At 36.8% G+C, this 20,994-nt stretch overlaps 1 protein-coding gene across 3 annotated transcripts in view; it reads right to left on the reverse strand.

The window, feature by feature from the left end:
- The window catches only part of CSMD1 (CUB and Sushi multiple domains 1), a 2,101,842-nt gene that overhangs the window by 126,221 nt on the left and 1,954,627 nt on the right, over window positions 1-20,994 (reverse strand). For all 3 annotated transcript variants that reach the window (XM_032260320.1, XM_032260321.1, XM_032260322.1), the window contains one exon: window positions 16,099-16,284. In XM_032260320.1, coding sequence (XP_032116211.1) covers window positions 16,099-16,284 — 186 coding nt within the window. The remainder of the gene's footprint in view (window positions 1-16,098; window positions 16,285-20,994) is intronic.

The following is a 20,994-nucleotide window of genomic DNA, read 5'->3' on the forward strand; positions in this document are numbered from 1 at the left end:
AGATCACGTGAGGCAGCAGTTCCAGATCAGCCTGGCTAACATGATGAAACCCCATCTCTACTAAAAGTACAAAAATGAGCCAGGTGTGGTGGCACGTGCCTGTAATCCCAGCTACTTGGGAGGCTGAGGCAGGACAATTGCTTGAACCCAGAAGATGGAGATGTGGTGAGCTGAGATCATGCCACTGTACTCCAGCTTGGGCCACAAAGTGAGACTCCATCTCAAAATAATAACAATAATGATAATATTACAAATTAATAGATGACTTGAATGTTTTCTGGAAAATAGTCTGTTAGAATATTTCTCAGTAATATTTTCATATAAAAAATTAAAGTAGATGGTTTGAAGCATCATGAACAGTTTAAAAAGTGCTGAATATTTCTACAAAAGTTCTAGTGTCATATTTTGTTTCCTTTTGTCTCCCTAAAAGTGCAAAGAATTTTCCTTCGAATCAGTAAATAAATTTTGAATATTTCTGTACAAGACATAATTTTCTAAACCAAGATGAAAATGACTGAGTAGAACTTTTGACAAAGTTTGAACTACATGAAGTTGATATCATTCAACATGTTTGGACTTAATAAAATGGAAATTGTACAGGGTTAAAGCAAATAATTTAGAAAATTCTCAACAGAATATTAAATATTTTTAACAGTTCAATACATGTGTACTATAGAGCACAAATATATGAATATTTCTTATAACACATCTTAAAATGAATTTTTTTCTTTTCAGCATTATATTAATATAGAAGCAGCAAATTCTTCCATTTTATATGTATTACTTGTTCTCTGATCCCAAAATTGAAGAATCCCAGGTAATACCATAAATATGCTTGAAAAAGTGCTAACATGAAAATGTTAGTGCTAGAACACCTTTTTCTAGCAACATTTAAATTTTTTCTAGGTGTAATAATGTACATGGCATCAAGTTTTTTTTTTTTTTTTCTTCCGAAATGTTAATGTAATGGCTGTGTAGAAATACTGTTTTTGGTTGGTGCATGCTTGTACCATCTCAAAGAAAATAGCACCATGTCTTTCTGTAAAGGTACGTATTTTAAAAACCCATATGTAGACAGAAATATGTGCTAATATTCCCATCTTTACTCAAGCATAGGTTTAGAACCGTGACATGAAAGATGATGCCAGTCTCCTGATACTTTATAAGCTGATAAACTTGACAGTTCAACACAGCATAGCATTTTTGCCAGTCTGTGACAGCCTCTTTCTGGCAGCCATCAAATGGTGCTAAACCCTATCTACCTAACAACCCTAAGTACAGTCATGCAAATGTTATGTTCATTTCTAAGATGTCTTTTGACATCACGGTACTCTTGGTTTCAGAATATGTTAGTGAGTATTGTCCACCCTTCGTCTCTGTGAAACATCATCTCTGAAAGGCACAGAAGCCTTAACAACTTTGTGAAGGCACCAATATCACTTGGGAATCCAAGATTCCCTCCTCATCATGCCATGGTTCTCAGCACTGGCTAATTCTGTTCCTGGGCCACCCAGGCAGGAGGGCGACAGGGACTATTCTCCATGGGGGTCTCGTGTGTCTCATTAGCTGACCTTTTAGTCTGAGCTATTTCTTGAACGCATATAACAAACAGCCTTGGAAGAGAGAGGTGGACATGTACCTCGTATCTAGCACAGACACATTTCCTTTTGTAACCTTAATAGGTATTTTCTAAATGTATTACCTGCACATGATGATGATGCATTTAAATTAGGCGGGGCTGGGACCTTTCTTTGGCTTTGTAAACCTCTTTATGGGAATCCTTTATCAAAGCACAGTTGAAAATGGGATGGGCACTTTATGGTAGTTCCACGTGGGTGACTTTCTGGATGAGCATAAAGGGACCATCTTCACTGCTGACTCTATCATGGACCAACTGTGCAACTTTGGGAAAATTATTCAAGTTCCCATCTATACGGTGGACATGATAGTAGTACTTTGTAGGTTTGTTACAAGAGCTCAAAGATTTAACTCATGTAAAATTATTAAAACAGTGCCCAGTACTCTATATATAACCTTAGTTTTTCTACATTGAGGTATTTATAAGTCACATAAACCTATCACTAGATATGAGTGCCAAGCTAGTATTGCTTTAGTGAGCTTTCCCTTTTTTTTTGTTTAATAATGTATATAGGTTGCATTTAATCAGGTAAAGTTCTCATGATGCCCAGCATAGAGTAGGTCCACATAGAGTAGGTCCACTACTTTCCTTCACTGACTAGTAGTAGTTTCAGCTTAAAAAAAAAAAAAAATTGGGATTACAACTTAAGACTTTTTTTAATGTAAAAAACATACATTTATTAAACACATTATTAACTTAAAAAATATATCAGTTTGTTTGAAAGTGCTTCTCATCCAACACCTTGGACAAAACCATCAGGCCAAACTGAATTCAAAAAACAGATCACAGGGAAAATGCTTACAATAGGTATGGACAGCTACTTCCAAAAAATGCTATTTGTTCTTTAATTGAATAATGCCATTTTCAAGTGATAGAGGGCAGTTATCTTGACAGAATTCCTTTTTTGTATAAGTATACATAAATAAAAATGTCTCGTTATTGGAAAGAGCTGCAAACACTTTACAACAGCAGTGTAATATCTATTGTATGAAAACAAAAATCACCAAAATCCTCTTCCATTGAAAGTTGTTTATTTCTCTGGTGTACCACAGCTAAAAACTAGTTATGATGGCAGCTTGGTGGTGATTGTGTTATAGTCCTTCAATCAAAAATGAAAACCTTATAGTATTCTAAGTATCGTTAGCCCAAATGCCGTGTCATATTGAGCATTTTAAAATAACCAGACTGTATTGTCCTCATATGAGAAGTTGGCACTAGTGACTTGTCAATGCCAAATGTTGAGTTAAAGCATTCAATTTTTATTTATTTTCTTGTTGCATCAAAAGAGGATTGCATTCTAACATCTGTGACCTACCAAATTTAAGATGTGTATACATTGTTCTTTACATTGTTGTAGAAAAGAGATGTTAATGCTGTAGGGACTTTGCTCACTTACACCAGAGGAATAAACTACTTAGTTTTTCATGAAAAGGTTAGCTTAATGGTTTCGTTTCCTCCTATATGTACAGTACATAATACACATCTATTCATAATTTCAAACTGTCAAACCCAGTCCATTAAGACCAATAGCCCTCACTTGTTTTATCATGTCACTAGCATCAATCAGGTCTTCAATGATCCAAAGCCAGTCCCACTAAATAACTTGAATTAAAAAAAAAAAAAAAGCCTCAAACATCTTCCTTGGAGATGTGTACCATTGCAAGAAGAATGCAAATGGAAACATATTTATTATAACCTTGATTTTACTAAAACCTGAGAGTGAAATGAACTAATTTTATTTACCATTTGCATTTACTGTTTATCAAAGCTGAAGTATTTATCTCTTGAGATTCAGTGTACTGATCTACATAATATTGCAATTGTTAAAGAAACTTAAAAATTTTTTCATACCAACATAGCATACAAAGGAAGGAGCCTTAGGGAAATATGTACTTCAACATTTAATGGTAACCAAAATTTTCTCAGTAAAAGGTAAATTTTATGCTTACTCTGCCCAATTTCTTCCATTTAAATTAAGTGAAGAGAAACACTCCCCTAAATAAAAATTAAATTGGTTTTTCAGCCCTTGAATATCAAAGAATTTTAACAAAATAGCCATATTTCATTTTCATAAAATTTAATGAACAATGGGGAAAAATGCTTACTTGAAAGTTTCAGATGATAATTAGAAAATGTTAATATGGATTTTCCATTTTATTATAAATGTTACATTTATATCCTCGTGTTACTTAACATATCGTAGTTGGAATCAAAATAGTATTTATGATGCAAATTGACTTTTTGCTGTTTAACAGCCATTTAATGGAACCTACAATAACTTCTTTACCATGAGAAGCAATTTTGTTAATTTTTATCGTTAAACGTTAAAGCAATTGTACATCTAGTTATGTATTTTAAAACAAAATATACAGGTATAAATGAAGCTAACCTATGTGCTATCATGTTTTACATAAGCATAATTTATTATGCTTATGTAATAAGCATAATTATTAATTATGCTTATTAATTATTAATTTATACAAATTTACCTGTGAACTGCAAGAGATCCCTCATTCCTGATTTTTCCAGATTTTAGAGAAAATTAGGCATTGTCCTTAAAGCCATTGGTCTATTACCTATCCTCAAATGAATGGTGACCCCATCACCTACTTAGTACTTGTCAGAATAAACCACATACAGTGTTAAAGTGGTACCTGTTTCTAGTTTGTATTCTCAGTTTTACAGTGCATCAGACTTAAAAATTATGAGAGCTAATAAATTCCTAGAAATTAGGAAGAAGGGCTCTTTTCTCAGGTTTTCTGGACCCAAATTTTGACTTTGCTACTTACTGTATCTATGACCTTGACCAGATTACTTAACTCATGCCTTCTTTTGGTTCTGGTCTGTAAGATATGCTGATAATGAAATTACATACCTCATAATGTTAAATTAACTCATGTAAAGCTATTGGAAGTAAGAGTGAAATACAGTAGGGGCTACAGGATTAATTTTAAACTAGTAATTGCCCATACGGTGTGTAGCCCTAAACATGGATACAGAGACTCACATGACATGGGTGGGGCTCCACATCTGCCTCTTCTTCATAGCTGACATTTTCTTTTACTTTTGGAAAAGGGAGCTCAAAATAGAGAGTTGATACATTGTCTTCTAACTAACTGCCGTGAGAACTCTAGGGAGGTTTTCTGCAGAGGAGTGTTCTGTTTTGATTTCTGTCCTCACAGGTCAATCTGGCTGTTGTTTGTAGATAAGAGGGAAGGGGAGGTGAGCTAGTGGTGGTTTCAGGAGTTCAGGTGGTGACCTGGCTGGGGCAGAACTGAAGCTATGTGGATGGATGTGTTTCAGAGGCAGGGCTTGGTGAGGGAATGCATGTGAGAGCAAGAAAGGAGCTGAGGGTCAAAGGAGATGCCTAGATGCTTCCTCCCATTCCTTCACCCTTCTGTGGGGTAGCTGGGAAATCCCTAAACTCCAAACCAAGATTCTACTCACCTTCTTCACCTCTGCTGCTGCTTTTTATTCTTCTGCCTGGGCATCTCAGAGCTAATGAGGGCCCTCAAATCATGTCTCCTTACCGTTGCTCCCATGGATCTTGAAACCAGGTGAATACTGAACTATCTCTACGTACAAGCTTCTGAAATAGACAGAGCCTTGAATTCCCCTTCCACCAAAGTACAGTGTACCCCCGGCAGGCCTTGACAGCATTACACAATTGCTGCATTTTCCTGATGCCCAAAGCACCTGTGTGTAGTCAAATCATTTCCATACAGTCTTTCCTGCAGCAGTTGAAGACTTGCTACACTTGCCTAGAGGTTCTTGTGATGCCCAACCACATCTGTGTGCTTACATATTGCGAATTCTTTGGTATCTCAGATATTTTCTTTTTAGTAAACCAGTAAGATAAGGAATATAATCACTTCTTTCTAGGACTGCTATTCTAATTGAATCATGTAGCTTAGACATATGTCTCGCTCTGGCCAAGCATGGTGTCTCATGCATTCTGAAAGGCTGAGGAGGGTGAAACACGAGGTCAGGAGTTTGAGACCAGCCTGGCAAACATGGTGAAACCTTGTCTCTACTAAAAATACAAAAAAATTAGCTGGGTATGTTGGTGGGTGCCTATAATCCCAGCTACTCAGAAGGCTGAGGCAGGAGAATTGCTTGAACGTAAGCTGAAATTGCACCACTGCACTCTAGCCTGGGTGACAATGTGAGACTACATCTCAAAAAAAAGTTGCTCTGATTTTCTCATATTTTGCCAGGCCAAGCTCTGGTCCTAGCCATCTCTTGTGTAGGGACTGGTCCTAGATGATTCCCGTGTTCCCTCATGTACATCAGCGATTCCTTTCTGCTGTGGTTTGCATCCTTCATTTCATGTCCTGTGCGCATCTTCAGGCTCTGATGGCAGGAGCTGTCACTCACCAGTCTCATGCCCGTGGTTACAAGCCTGATGCCCTATACAGAGCACACGCTCCAGGACACTCAGTGAGGGATCGGTGAGTGCACAGCTCCTCCCTGTACCAACAATGTCTCTGCCTCACTGTGTCCCTGGGAGTCACCATCTCATATGCTCTCCTGATAGAATCCAAGGCACTTTGTTTGCTCCCATCTTTTTGAAACTCTATGCTTCTCTTTTCCTTTATCTCCAACCAAGGATTTAAAACCTATATTGTGTTTCTTTTCCTCATAATTTTCACATAGTTGGCTGTTTATTTCAGAGTTATGTAATGCCAATCCCTTTCTTGCCATATATAAACCACTTGCAAGGTCATTCTAGAGAACGCCTTGCAATGCAGAGGAGAACCCCTACATGTGTTTAATTCCTTAACCCAGCTATGTGTGGCCTTAACACACAAATGTGGCTCATACGGACATAAAGACTAGTTTTCTATTTATGTTATGAAGACATTCTGTTCTGCATATATTCACAAATAACTCAACTTGACAGTGATACACTGAAGATTCTTGTTCATTTTGTCAAGCTGTGAAGTAACAGGCACATGTATGAGTAATCCTTTAAGCAATCTAAGGGTAACATATCATTGGTTAAAATAAAATTCCACTGAGATGGTGTATCTGTGATACCCAAAGAGCTGAATTATTTTCAGGCAAAACAATTTCTATTTAGCTTTAAAGGTAATGGAAGAACCCATGTCAGTCAGGACACTGAAAGAAAATCAAATGGTTCATTATAAATATTCACAGTCAACAAAACCAATTTTGTAGAAAACTGGGAGATGCTTTTAATTAATGTTACAAATCATTAAATAAATTTTGAAAAAGGGTGTCAGATTTATTATACTCTTTTCTAGCCAAATAAAATAGATGTAAGAAGACAGTGTGTTGTTGGCAAAAAAAAGTAGACAAATGGGTAAATGCAACAAAATAAAGAGCCCAGAAATAAAACTACAGAAATATAGTCAATGAATCTGGAGCAGAAGAGCAAACACAGCACAATGGAGTAAAGATAATCCTACAAATGGTGCTGGAAAAACTGGAGATCTACATTCTAAAAAAATAATTCAGACACAGACCTTAAGCCCTTCAGAAAAATTAATCCATTATATATCACACAACCACATGTAAAGTGCAAAAATATAAACTCATAGAAGATAACATAGAAGAAAATTGTGGTTTGGTGATGACATTTCAGATACAAAAACAGAAGCAAGATGTGTTTTAAAAAGAACTGATACATTGAGCTTCATTACAATGAAAGTCCTCAGCTCTGCAAAAGACATTATCAAGAAAATTAAAAGACCAGTCACAGACTAGGAAAAAACGGATTTGCAAAAGACATATGAAATAAAGAACTGGTATTTAAACTATACAAAAACTCTTTAAAAAGAAAAAAACCTGACTAAAAATGGGCAAAAGACCTGAACAGACACCTCACAAAGAAGATAAACAGATGGCAACTGAGCATATGAAAAGATGCTTCACATCATGTATCATTAGAATTTCAAATTAAAGCAATGAGATGAGATGCTAGTGCACATCTACAAGAATGGCCAGAATCCAGACACTGACAACACCAGATGCTGGTGATGATGTGAAGCAACAGGAACTCTCGCTCATTGCCAGTGGGAATGCAAAATAGTGCAGTCTTCTTTGAAGACAATCTGTTGGTTTCTTACAAAATTAAAAATAGTCTTACCATTCACTCTATCAATCTCAAACTTTGGTATTTACTGAAATATGTTAAAAACTTATGTCTGTATGAAAATCTGCACACATATGTTTATAGAAGCCCTATTCATAATTGCAAAACTTGGAAGAAACCCAGATGTCCTCAATAAGTAAATGGGTAAATAAACCATGGTACATACAGACAATGGACAATGTTCAGTACTAAAAAGGAATGAGATCTAGAGCCATGCATAATCACAGAGGAAACTTAAATGTATATTACTAAGGGAAAGAAGCTAATATGAAAGGCTATATGACATATGATTCCCACTATATGACATTCTAGTAAAGGTAAAACTATGGAGAACAAAAGATCAGTGTTTGTCAGGGGTTGGATGGAGGAAGGCATGAATGGGTGGTGCACAGGAGCTTTTTAGGGCAGGGAAATTACTCAGTGTGAAACTATCATGGTGGATCTATGTCCTAACACATTTGTCCAAGACCAGAGATGATTCAACACTGAAAGTGAGCTCTCCTGTGAATGCTGGGCTCTGGGTGATAATGGCATGTCAATGTAGGTGCATCCACTGTCACATGCACCCCATCGTGGTGTGAGGTGTTCATAGTGAGAGCTGCTGTGCACATGTTGGGGGGCAGCATATTATATGAGACATCTCTGTGTCTTCCATTCCATTTTGCTGTGAACCTAAAACTACTGTGGAAAACAGTGTCATAGAAACAAAAGCTGTGAAAATAAAAATTACATTTTATAAAGTGACCTTGACATTTAGCAAGTCTTTCTCAGATAGTATACAAATTTAAAATGGGTTTTAATTTAATGTTTATGATCATACTTTAATTCATGAGGTACATGTGCAGAATGTGCAGGTTTGTTACCTAGGTATACACATGCCATGGTGGTTTGCTGCATCCATCACCACGTCATCTGCATAGGTATTTTTCCTAATGCAGTTTCTCCCCTAGTGCTCCACTCCCCTGCTATTCCTCCCCCAATACACCAACCCCAGACACTCCCCAGTGTGTGACGTTCCCCTCTCTGTGTCCATGTGTTCTCATCCTTCAACACCCACTTATGAGTGAGAACATACAGTGTTTGGTTTTCTGTTCTTGTGTCAGTTTGCTGAGAATAATGGTTTCCAGCTTCACCTGTGTCCCTGAAAAGGACATGAACTCATCCTATTTAATGGCTGCATTGTATTCCATGGTGTATATGTGCCATATTTTCTTTATCTACTCTATCATTGATGGGCATGTCTTTGCTATGGTAAACAGTGCCACATTAAACATGTGTGCATGTGTCTTCATAACAGATTGATTTATACTTCTTAGGGTATATACCCAGTAATGGGATTGCTGGGTTAAAAGGTATTTCTGGTTCTAGACCCTTGAGGAATCACCACACTGTGTTCCACAATTGTCGAACTAATTTACATTCCACCAATAGTGTAAAAGCATTTTTATTTCTTTACATTCTCTCCAGCATCTGCTGTCTCTTGATTTTTTAATGATTTGCCATTCTAACTGGCATGACATGGTATCTCAATGTGGTTTTCATTTGCATTTCTCTAATCACCAGTCATGATGAGGTTTTTTATGTGTTTGCAGGCTGCATAAATGTTGTCTTTTGAGAAGTGTCCATTCACATCCTTTGCCCACTTTTTGATGCAGTTGCTTTTGTCTTCTAAATTTAAGTTCTTTGTAGATTCTGGATATTATCCCTTTGTCAGATGCACAGATTGTAAAAATTTTCTCCCATTCTGTTGGTTGCACTCTAGTGATAGTTTATTTTGCCATACAGAAGTTCTTTAGTTTAATTAGATCCCATTTGTGTATTTTGGCTTTTGTTGCCACTGCTTTTGGTGTTTGTTATAAAGTCCTTGCCCATGTCTATATCCTAAATGGTATTGTGTATGTTTTCTTCTAGGGGTTTTATGGTGTTAGATCTTATGTTTAAATCTCTAATCCATCTGGAGTTACTTTTAGTATAAGGTGTAAGGAAGGGGTCCATTTTCAGCTTTGTGCATATGGCTAGTCAGTTTTTCCAACATCATTTATTTAATAGGGAATCCTTTCCCCATTGCTTGTTTTTGTCAGGTTAGTTAAATATCAGATGGTTGTAGGTGTTTGGCATTCTTTCTGAGGCCTCAGTTCTTTTCCATTGGTGTATATTTTTGTTTTGGTACCAGTACCATGCTGTTTTGATTACTGTGGCCTTGTAGTATAGTTTGAAGTCTAGTAGCATGATGTCTCCAGCTTTGTTGTTTTTTTGCTTAGGATTGTCTTGGCTACGTGGGCTCTTTTATGGTTCCATATGAAATTTAAGGTGGGTTTTTCAAATTCCACGAAGAAAGTCAATGGTAGCTTAATGGGGATAGCACTGATTCTATAAATTACTTTCAGCAGTATGGTCATTTTCACAATATTGATTCTTCCTATTGATGAGCATGGAATATTTTTTGGTCTGTTTGTGTCAGCTCTTATTTCCTTGAGCAGTGGTTTGTCGTTCCCCTTGAAGAGGTCCTTCACATCCCTTGTTAGTTGTTTTCCTAGCTATTTTATGTTCTTTGTAGCAATTGTGGATGGCAGTTCACTCATGATTTGGCTCTCCGTTTGTATGTAACTGGTGTACAGGAATGCTTGTGATTTTTGCACATTGTTTTGTATCCTGAGACTTTGCTGAGGTTGCTTATCAGCTTAATGAGATTTTGTGCTGAGATGATGGGGTCTTCTAAATATTGAATCATGTTGTCTACAAATAGAGACAATTTGTTTCTAATTTAATACACTTTATTTGTTTCTCTTGCTTGATTGCCCTGGCCTGAACTTCCAATGCTATGCTGAATAGGAGTGGTGAGAGGACATCCTTGTCTTGTGCTGGTTTTCAAAGGATGTGCCTCAAGTTTTTGCCCATTCAGTGTGATATTGGCTGTGGGTTTGTCATAAATAGCTTTTATTATTTTGAGATATATTTCATCAATACTTAGTTTATTGAGAGTTTTTAGCATAAAGGCTGTTGAATTTTGTTGAGGGCATTCTCTGTAACTATTGAGAAAATCATCTGGTTTTTGTCTTTAGTTCTGTTTATGTGATGGATTACATTTATTGATTTGCATATGTTGAACCAGCCTTGCATCCGAGGGATGAAGTGCACTTGATCGTGATGGATCAGCTTTTTGATGTGCTGTTGAATTAGGTTTGCCAGCATTTTATTGAGAATTTGTGTACTGATGTTCATCATGGATATTGGCCTGTAATTTTCTTTTATAGTTGTGTTTCTGCCAAGTTTTGGTATCAGGATGATGTTGGTCTCATAAAATGAGTTAGAGAGGAATCCCTCTTTTTCTATTGTTTGAAATAGTTTCAAAAGAATTGGCAGCCCCTCCTCTTTGTACCTCTGGTAGAGTTTGGCTGCAAAACTGGTCCTGGACTTTTTTTGGTTGGCAAGCTATTAATTGCTGCCCCAATTTTAGACCTTGTTATTGGTCTATTCAGGGATTCAACTTCTTCCTGGTTTAGTCTTGGGAGGATGTAAGTGTCCTAAAGTCTATCCATTTTTTTTCTAGATTTTCTAGTTTATTTGCATAGAGGTGTTTATAGTATTCTCTGACCAGTGATTTGTATTTCTCTAGGATTGGTGGTGATATCCCCTTTATCATTTTTTATTGCATGTATTTGATTCTTCTCTCTTTTCTCAGTTATTACTCTGACCAGTGGTCTATCTATTGTGTTAATCTTTACAAAAAAAAAAAAAAAAAAGAAAAAGAAACCTGTTCCTGGATTCATTGATTTTTTTGAAGGTTTTTTTTGTGTCTCTATCTTCTTCAGTTCTGCTCTGATATTAGCTATTTCTTGTCTTCTGCTAGCTTTTGAATTTGTTTGTTCTTGCTCCTCTAGTGTTTTTAATTGTAATGTTAGGGTGCCAATTTTAGATCTTTCCTCATTTCTCTTGTGGGCATTTAGTGCTATAAATTTTACCTCTACACACTGCTTTAAATGTGTCCCAGAGATCTTGGTACCGTGTGTCTTAATTCTCATTGGTTTTAAAAATACATCTTTATTTCTGCCTTCATTTTTTATCCAGTAGTCATTCAGGAGCAGGTTGTTCAACTTCCCATGTAGTTCTGTGGTTTTGAGTGAGTTTCTTAATACTGAGTTCTAATTTGATGGCACTGAGGTCTGAGAGACTGTTCTGATTTCTGTTTTTTTTGTATTTGTTGAAGAGTGTTTTACCTCCAATTATATAGTCAGTTTTAGAATAAGTGTTATGTGGTGCTTAGAATAATGTATATTCTCTGGATTCGGAGTGGAACGTTTTGTAGATGTCTATTAGGTCTGCTTGGTCCAGATCTGAGTTCAAGTCCTAGATATCCTTGTTAATTTTCTGTCTTGTTGATTGATCTGTGAAATATTGACAGTGAGGTGTTAAAGTCTCCCAGTATCATTTTGTGGGAGTCTAAGTCTCTTTGTAGATCTTTAAGAATTTGCTTTAGGAATCTGTGTGCTCCTGCATTGGGTGCACATATATTTAGGATAGTTAGCTTTTCTTGTTGCAGTAATCCCTTTATCCTTATCTAATGCCCTTCTTTGCCTTTTTATTTTGTTGGTTTAAAGCAAAAAAAAAAAAAAAAAAAAAAAAAAAAGGGTTTTCCAATCCTATAAGAGAGTAGGATTGCAACCCCTGTTTTTTTTTTTTTGCTTTCCATTTGCCTGGTAAATCCTCCTCCATCCCTTTATTTTGAGCATGTGAGATTGGTCTCCTGAATTACAGCACACTAATGGGTCTTCACTCTTGATCCAATTTGCCAGTCTGTGTCTTTTAATTGGGGCATTTAGCCCATTTACATTTAAGGTTAATATTGCTATGTGTGAATTTGATCTTGCCATTATGATGCTAGTTGGGTGTTTTGCCTGTTAGTTAATGCAGTTTCTTCAAAATGTTGATGGTCTTTACAATTTGGTATGTTTTTGCAGTGGCTGGTACTGGTTGTTCGTTTCCATGCATAGTGCTTCCTTCCGAAGCTGTTATAAGGCAGACCTGGTGGTGACAAAATCTCTCAGCAGTTGCTTGTCCATAAAGGACTTTTTCTCTCTTTGGCTGATGAAGCTTAGTTTGGCTGGATATGAAATTCTGGGTTGAAAATTCTTTTCTTTAACAATGTTGAATATTGGCCCCCACTCTCTTCTGGCTTGTAGGGTTTCTGCTGAGAGATCCTCTGTGAGTCTGATGGGCCTCCCTTTGTGGGTAACCCAACCTTTCTCCTTGTCTTCCCTTAGCATTTTTTACTTCATTTCAACCCTGATGAATCTGATGACCATGTGTCTTAATGTTGCTCTTCTCAAGGACTATCTTTGTGGTGGTCTCTGTATTTCCTGAGTTTAAATGTTGGCCTGCCTTGTTAGGTCAGGTAAGTTCTCTTGGATAATATTATGAAGAGTGTTTTCCAACTTAGTTCATCACTTTCAGGTACAAAAATCAAACACAGATTGGGTCTTTTCACCTAATCCCATATTTCTTGGAGGTTTTATTCCTTTCTCCTTTTTTTCCTCTAATCTTGTAATCTTGCGTTGTTTCCTTGAGTTGATCTTCAAGCTCTGATATCCTTTTTTCCACTTGATTGATTTGGGTATTGAAACTTGTGTATGCTTCACGAAGTTCTCATGCTTTGTTTTGTAGCTTCATCAGGTCATTTATGTTCTTCTCTACAGTGGTTATTCTAGGTGCCATTTCATCTAATGCTTTTTCAAGTTTCTTAGCTTTTTTGCATTCAGATAGAACATGCTCCTTTTGCTCAGAGAAGTTTGTTATGAACGATGTGCTGAGACCTGCTTCTGTCAATTCATCAAACTCATTATTTGTCCTGCTTTGTTGCCTTGCTGGTGAAACATTGTGTTCCCTTGGAGGAGAAGAGATGTTCTGGTTTTTGGAGTTTTCAACCTTTTTGCACATTTTTTCCCATCTTTGTGGATTTATCTACCTTTGGTCTTTGAAGTTGGTGACCTTTGGATGGGGTCTCTGAGTGGATGTCCTTTCTGTTGATGTTGAAAGTATTTCTTTGTTTGTTGATTTTCTTTCTAACAGTCAAGGCCCTCTGCTGCAGGTCTGCTGGAGTTTGCTGGAGGTCCACTCCAGATCCTGCTTGCCTGGAAATCACCAGCAGAATAGCAAAGATTGCTGCCTCTTTGTTTCTTTGGTAGCTTTGTCCCTTTAAAACATGCCACATACTTGACATTTTATGCATAACATCCAGATAACTTAAAAACAAACAAAAAACAACTGATGGTTGGTCTCCACCCAAGACCAGTTGACTCAGAATCCCTGAGGGTCAAACCTAGACATTAATATTTACTTTAAATCTCTCGAGATGATTTTAATGCATAACCAGTAGAGAATCACTAGCATTATGAAACAGGTACAGCATTTAGAACAAGAGAGAGTAGACTTCAGACTTCAACTCTACAGATTAGTAGTTTTTACCTCATTTGTGGCCCAGGTTTTCAGGGATTTTATGAGATTTGTAGATAAGCTACTTGAAATATTTGGTAGGAAATATAAACTGTAAAGATGGTGGGCATCATTATGAATGACCTCCAGGCTGTGTGCAAAAGAAACATTGCATGTAAATGTCTGGGACATTGTTCCTATTGAAATCAACCCCAATCATATATGTTATTGTCATCTGTTAAGTTCCAGTTTTGAGATAATAATTTTGTTTAGGATTGAACTCAAAAAACATACCAATGTATCTTGCTATCCTAGTTTCCCATACTGTTATTTTATTGTAATAGTACCTTATTAAATAGAAAAAAAAAAAAAAAAAAAAAAAAACAGGAAATACTAATGTTGGTTCAGTATTGCCTGACTTTCAGGAAGTGCAATAAAAATGATGAAAATAATAGCAAGAAAAATAAAAGCTACTGGGGAGAACTAAACTACCTTCCATAATTGTTTATCTATTTATATATAAGTATATAGATACAAGTAAGTTTAAAATTTTTAACATGAACAAAATACTGTACACAAAAAGAACCCAATGATGTGATTTTTTGTTGAAGACTATGTGAATCCTTCTGCTAGTATCTCTGGATCAAAAATATCATTGTAAATAAGTAAAAAAATAACAGATGCTGGTGAGGGAGTGGAGAAAAGGGAACACTTTTGTATGCTGCTGGTGGAGGTGTAAATTAGTTCTGCCATTGTGGAAAGCAGTTTGGTTATTTCTCAAAGCACTAAAAATAGATCCTGTCATTGAACGAAGTAATCCCATTATTGGGTATATATCCAAAGAACATAAATTGTTCTACCATAAAGACACATGCGTATGTATGTTTATATGTATGTTCAAATGCCCATCAATGGTGGACTGGATACAGAAAATATGCCTACATATCAGGGAATAATATGAAGCCATAAAAATAGTGTGATTATGTCCTTTACCATGTGGATAAAGCTGGAGGTCATTATTCCAAGTGAACTAATTTGACTAGTTTAATATACCTGCAATGAAAAATTCCACTCTCACACACACACAATTTCTATAGCAAGACTTTTCATTCTATTTGTACTGACATGAAAAGATATGCATGATATATGAAACAGATTACAGAACCATAAAAATCATTGTCTATATAGAAATATAGTTTTTCACTTAGAAAAAGTGGGAAATTACATTATTTCCAATTTAAGACTAGTTTTAATACATCTGCAATGAAGATCTGGCTGTAGAAACTGTGTGTGTGAGTGAATGGAATTTTTCTTCTGGTTGGCTTTGCACTATAGACTATTATTTTGTAAGACTAGAGTTTCAGAATGTACCCCAATGTTTTACTCTTTTAAGATTATTACTATATACTGTAAATAGCTTTCTCGAAAACTTACCCTACTTAACAAATTAAATAAATGCTTTATTTAGTAAGCATCAATGTGGTATGCAGAGTAGGTGATACACAAATAAATTAGGCACTGCTTTTCACTTCAAATAATTTAAAATTAGATGGAAGATAAATAGGTAAGTTTGTGTTGAACTATGTTTTAACATCTGTAGAGTATTATTGCAGGGCTTAATGTCTGAATTTCCTCTACATTTCATCCCTCCAAATTCAAAATGGCAGCATAATAGGATGTGCTATGCAAATCACATTGTGTCTATACTGTTGACATTTAGGATTCAGCTAACTTTCAAGAGTGCATAGCTCATTTTAAATGTCTGTAATATTTTATACAAAATAGATTGGTTTTAGTAATACTCACATGGTGTGGGAAAGAACCTCTGAATGTGGGAACCTGGACTTCTCCCCAAAGGATTCAGTTCCCACCTAAACCCACAAAGATGGGCAGATGCCCGTGGAACACTTACGCTTACAAGTGGGCGGCTTCCCCTTGTTACTCCACAGCCCATCTTCCTGACACACAGCTGTCGCTTGCTGGCTGGATTCAAGCTTGAAGCCCTCGTGACATTCATAGACCACTTTACTGTCCAAAGTGAACTCGTTACCAGTAAATGAACCATTTCCTGGGGATTCTGGGATTCCACAGGACACAGCTGAAAAGAAATGAAACAAATGAAGGCTTATTCTTACAGACATTATTTTCTATTTATTAAAATTATTAATTGCTATTGTTATTGTATTTTTCATTTTAAATACATATAAAAATGTGTATTGTATTTCTTTTTTTTTCTGGAGACATTGTCTCACTCTGTAGCTCAGGCTGGAGTGCAGTGACTCGATATCAGCTCACTGCAACCTCTGCCTCTCAGATTGAAATGATTCTCACGCCTCAGCCTCCTGAGTAGCTGAAACTACAGGCATGCACCACCATGCCATCTATTTTTGTATTTTTTGTAGAGATGGGGTTTCATTATGTTGGCCAGGCTGGTTGCTAACTCCCAATCTCAGGTGATCCACCCATCTTAGCCTCCCAAAGTGCTAAGATTATAGGTGTGAGCCACTCTGCCCGATATAAATTATATTTCTAGGGCATGGGTTAAGTATACACATTTTCAAAATCCTAAGGATGCTAAAGGTTAATGAGAAAGAGTGGAAAATGGGTCATAATAAAACATGTTCATAATTGTTTTTCTGTAAGATAAGGCTGACCCCTCTCATGCAGTTTAACTGCAGTCTGACATATTTTATCAGAGGCTATGGCCAGGGGAGCACAGCGTCACACACTCAGCTTCATCTCATACTGGAAAGAAAGGGGAAGGAAGAAATCAAATATCCATCAGCACAGTATTTATGGCAGTATTAACTCTTTGGTGTTGAAATTCCTGAGAATCTGCATTAGAGTAAGCCATCACCGGCTCAGCTCTCAAAATCCTTCCCCTTTTATTGCTCCTCTCCCCTTCCCTGACTCATTTTCCTTGAAGTCCCAGGAATGTCTGTCATTAAGAAACAGGGCATAAGGAACTGATACAGGAGGGTCTCAGGGAAGATTGCCGGTGCAAAAGGCACCGTCTAGTGGAGATGTGATCGCTTTTCATGGGAAGGACCGGGCAAGAAAGAGGCATGCATGCAGAAGAGGTTTTTTAACAGAACAAGATGTGGGGAGAATTCTGTGAAAACACTTTCTTTTGAAATTTACTATAGCTGATTCAGATGTATCTACTATGGTGAAAGAAAAAATTCTCAAGTGACTTCATGTGACTATCATGAAACCAAAAGTCAGGCAGGTAGAGGGGGACATTTCAACCATCACTACCCACTTCAGGTGTACTCGTTAGAGAAAAGTTCTACAGTAACTAAAGAGCCTTTTACTCATTCAGTAAGAATGATACTGCTTGCACCACGAATTTAAATTTAGATAATTCAAACTCAGCCCCCCCATTCTAATGAGAATTTCTGTGTAATATGATAGAATTATAAAATTCTACTTTATAGCATATGACTAATCTAAGGTGACACAATGAATTAGTAAAACCTCTGGCCAGAGAGCAAATCTTAAGTGACTGCCAACTGAGATTATCTTCACTTCTGCAAAAGAACAGGTTATTTCTGGTATTGTTGGAGGTCCTTGGTTTGGTGTTTTAGTTCTTTCTTCTTTGTCAAAATATTAAATACAATGGGAAATTACCAGGGAAGTAAAATAAAATGTATTGCCAATAAAATTCAAACTCCTGGAGATTCCAAGGTCTAAAATTTTCACATTTAAATATATGATCAGTTATTGCAATCATCAAAAATACATGTGGGCTGGGCACAGTGACTCACACGTGTAATTCTAGGACTTTGGAAGGCCAAGGCGGGAGGATTGCTTGAGTCCAGGAGTTCTATACCAGCCTGGGCAACATGGTAAAACCCTGCTTTTTCATCAAAAATACAAAGCTTAGCCAGGCGCATGGTGGCACACACTTGTTGTCCCAGCTATTCAGGAGGCTGGGGTGGATGGATTCCTTAAGCCCAGGAGGTAGAGATGCAGTGAGCTGAGATTGTGCCAGTCCACTCCAGACTGGGTGACAGAGCAAGACCCTGTCCCAAAAAACCTCTGCATGTGTGTATGTGTGCATGTGTATGTATGGCATACTACAATAATCTATTTGTAGTAGAAGGAAAACAGAAACCATAGACATCTAGGCATCATTTGGGGAAAGCATTTGAAATAATGAGTGATAATATTTGGCTCTGTGGAAGCAACAGGTTCGTGGGAAGACTGTTGGAATGTGGAAAGTATTCATCTTAATTTTCTGAATGCAGCAAATGCCAGAGGCTCATCCCTTTCTTTCCTTTGTATATCTCATGATGTTCCAATATCTAGCTTCCTTGTCATTTTTTCTCAGATTTCACTCCGATAATCATTTGTTCATGATCACAAGCCTTAATTTCTCTTCTGCTCACTGGAATGTGCCCAGTGTTCAGCTTCCTTAAAATTCTCATTTGGGGTGAGCACAGAATGAAATGACATTTTTCTGATGGGTTAAAAGGGAAAGATGACATTCTATAAACAAAGAGGAAGCCCCATCATAAAAGGATTCATACTCAGGAGGCCAAAGCAGAAAATCTTTATAGTTCCTTCTGTTACATCTGGATGCTAACTTGAGACGTGCACTCTGCTTCCCAGGTCTTAAAGACAACCCACTTTATGTTGCCTAATCAACAACTGGGAATCTTTTTGTGGTTTTGAACTACAGAGTTTAGCCCTGAAGTGTCTTAACAAAAGGCTATTTGGTGGATTTAAGATCACCTGTTGGCAATTGGTCAAAAGTGGAATTAAAACACTTCTGATTGAATGAAGACTCAGCATAATCCTTCTGGACTAAAATCAGGCTTATGGGATGAAGACAGTTTCTTGCTAAAGTCTAGTGTTCATTCATCTCTCATTTATTCCCCAAATTTTGCATGATTGCTATATGACAGGTATTCATAGATCACTAGCTTTAAAAAATGCTAATTAGCATTGGCAACGTAAGAAACTTTCACAGTTTGGAGAATTTCTTTACATTTGGTATCTCCAAAGAGAGTAAATTTTCTCAGTTGTTTTTCTTTAATTGTACTAAGGTAGCATTACATATCCCAGCAGCTCATGCAAATAATCATACATTCATCCTGTAAAATTATCTTTTGTTTAGAGCACAGGCCTCAAACTCAAACTTCTGAGTCGGTCCTTGTTGCTGCTTCTCACTAGCAGTGTGACTTCAGCTAAGTTACTTAATGAATGTGCATTCTTACGCTCATGTTATTAAGACCACATCAGAAGGTAATCATGAGGGTTCAATGAAATCATCCTTATAAAACATGAGACCTTAGTTCACACGATGTAGGTATTCAATCAATGACAAATTATTGTATGCAGAAAATCTAACATATGCAGAATGTTTTGTATTATACCTACACACATAAAGTGTTTACTTACTTGCAAATAAAAATATTAATTCCAAGGATCAACTCTCTGTTACTGATTTACTGAATAGAGCACAGAGTAAGTTTGTATGTAGTAAGATGGTTTATTTTACTTACATATCTCATGAGAGATATAACAGTTTGGTTTCAAAAAACAGATAAGTAGAAGAGACATTCCAGTGTTGTCTAAACCTTTAATACCATGACCCCCACCTGAGATTTCTTCTTTATATATTTGAGATCCTTCAAACAGTGGTTATCCTTGTTTCTGCAAGCTTAAAAGACTTCTCTGGTTTTTCTTTTTGAGACAAGTTTTGGCTGTCACCCAGGCTGGAGAGCAGTGGCACAATCCGAGCTAACTGCAGCTTCAACCTCCTGAGCTCAACTTATCCTCTCACCTCAGCCTCCCCAGTAGCTAGGACTACAAGCCCAGTCCACCACACCTGGCTATTTTTTTTTTTTTTTGTATTTTTTTTTTGGGAGAGGCTGAGTCTTACTAGGTTAAACAGGCTGGTCTTGAACTCCTGGGCTCAAGCCATCCTCCTGTGTCAGCCTCCCAAAGTTATGAGGTTACAGGCATGAGCCACAGTGCATGGCAAGCCTGAGGATTTCTGAGGATTTCTAAGTATTTCCAATGTAAGAATGTAAGAAATTTTTATTAAAGTTATATATAATATATATACATACATATACAGAAATTTTTATTAAAATTCCTATGTATATATAACTATAAATATATGAAATATATGTGCACATATAAATGTTAACCAAAACTGTAATACAAGAATATTATAGATTACTATCTATATAGGTTCTATGTAATATCAGTATCTGCTGTTTGCTTTTATGTTTATAATCATGTGTACACCAAGAAATATCAGTTAAATTTTTGCATATAAAGATAAAAATATCAGAAGCAGATAATAGAGAAATCATGGGCTTGCTTCAAGTGAAGTACAAATAACTATACAAAAAGTTGAACAAATATAGGCTATATAATGTTTATATGATAAGAAATGTTGAAAAGGTTGATTCATTTTACATGAACACACACACACACACACTTGGTAGATACCTGTGAATATCACATATGATTTTTCAAGTAATAATTAAGTTTCATAAAAACATTATCAACCTGGCCAGGCACGGTGGCTCAAGCCTGTAATTCCAGGACTTTTGGAGGCCAACGCGGGCAGATAACAAGGTCAAGAGATCGAGTCTTTCCTGGCCGATATGGTGAAACCACGTCTCCACTAAAAATACAAAAATCAGCTGGGCGTGGTGGCTTGCGCTTGTAGTCCCAGCTACTCAGGAGGCTGAGGCTGGAGAACTGCTTGAGCCCAGGAGGTGGAGACTGCACTGAGTTGAGAGCCTGGTGCCGGGTGAGAGAGTGAGACTCTGTCTCGAAAAAATAA

Source organism: Sapajus apella, unplaced genomic scaffold (assembly GCF_009761245.1).
Source record: "Sapajus apella isolate SASKATOON/1434 unplaced genomic scaffold, GSC_monkey_1.0 scaffold116, whole genome shotgun sequence".
Lineage (NCBI taxonomy): Eukaryota > Metazoa > Chordata > Mammalia > Primates > Cebidae > Sapajus > Sapajus apella.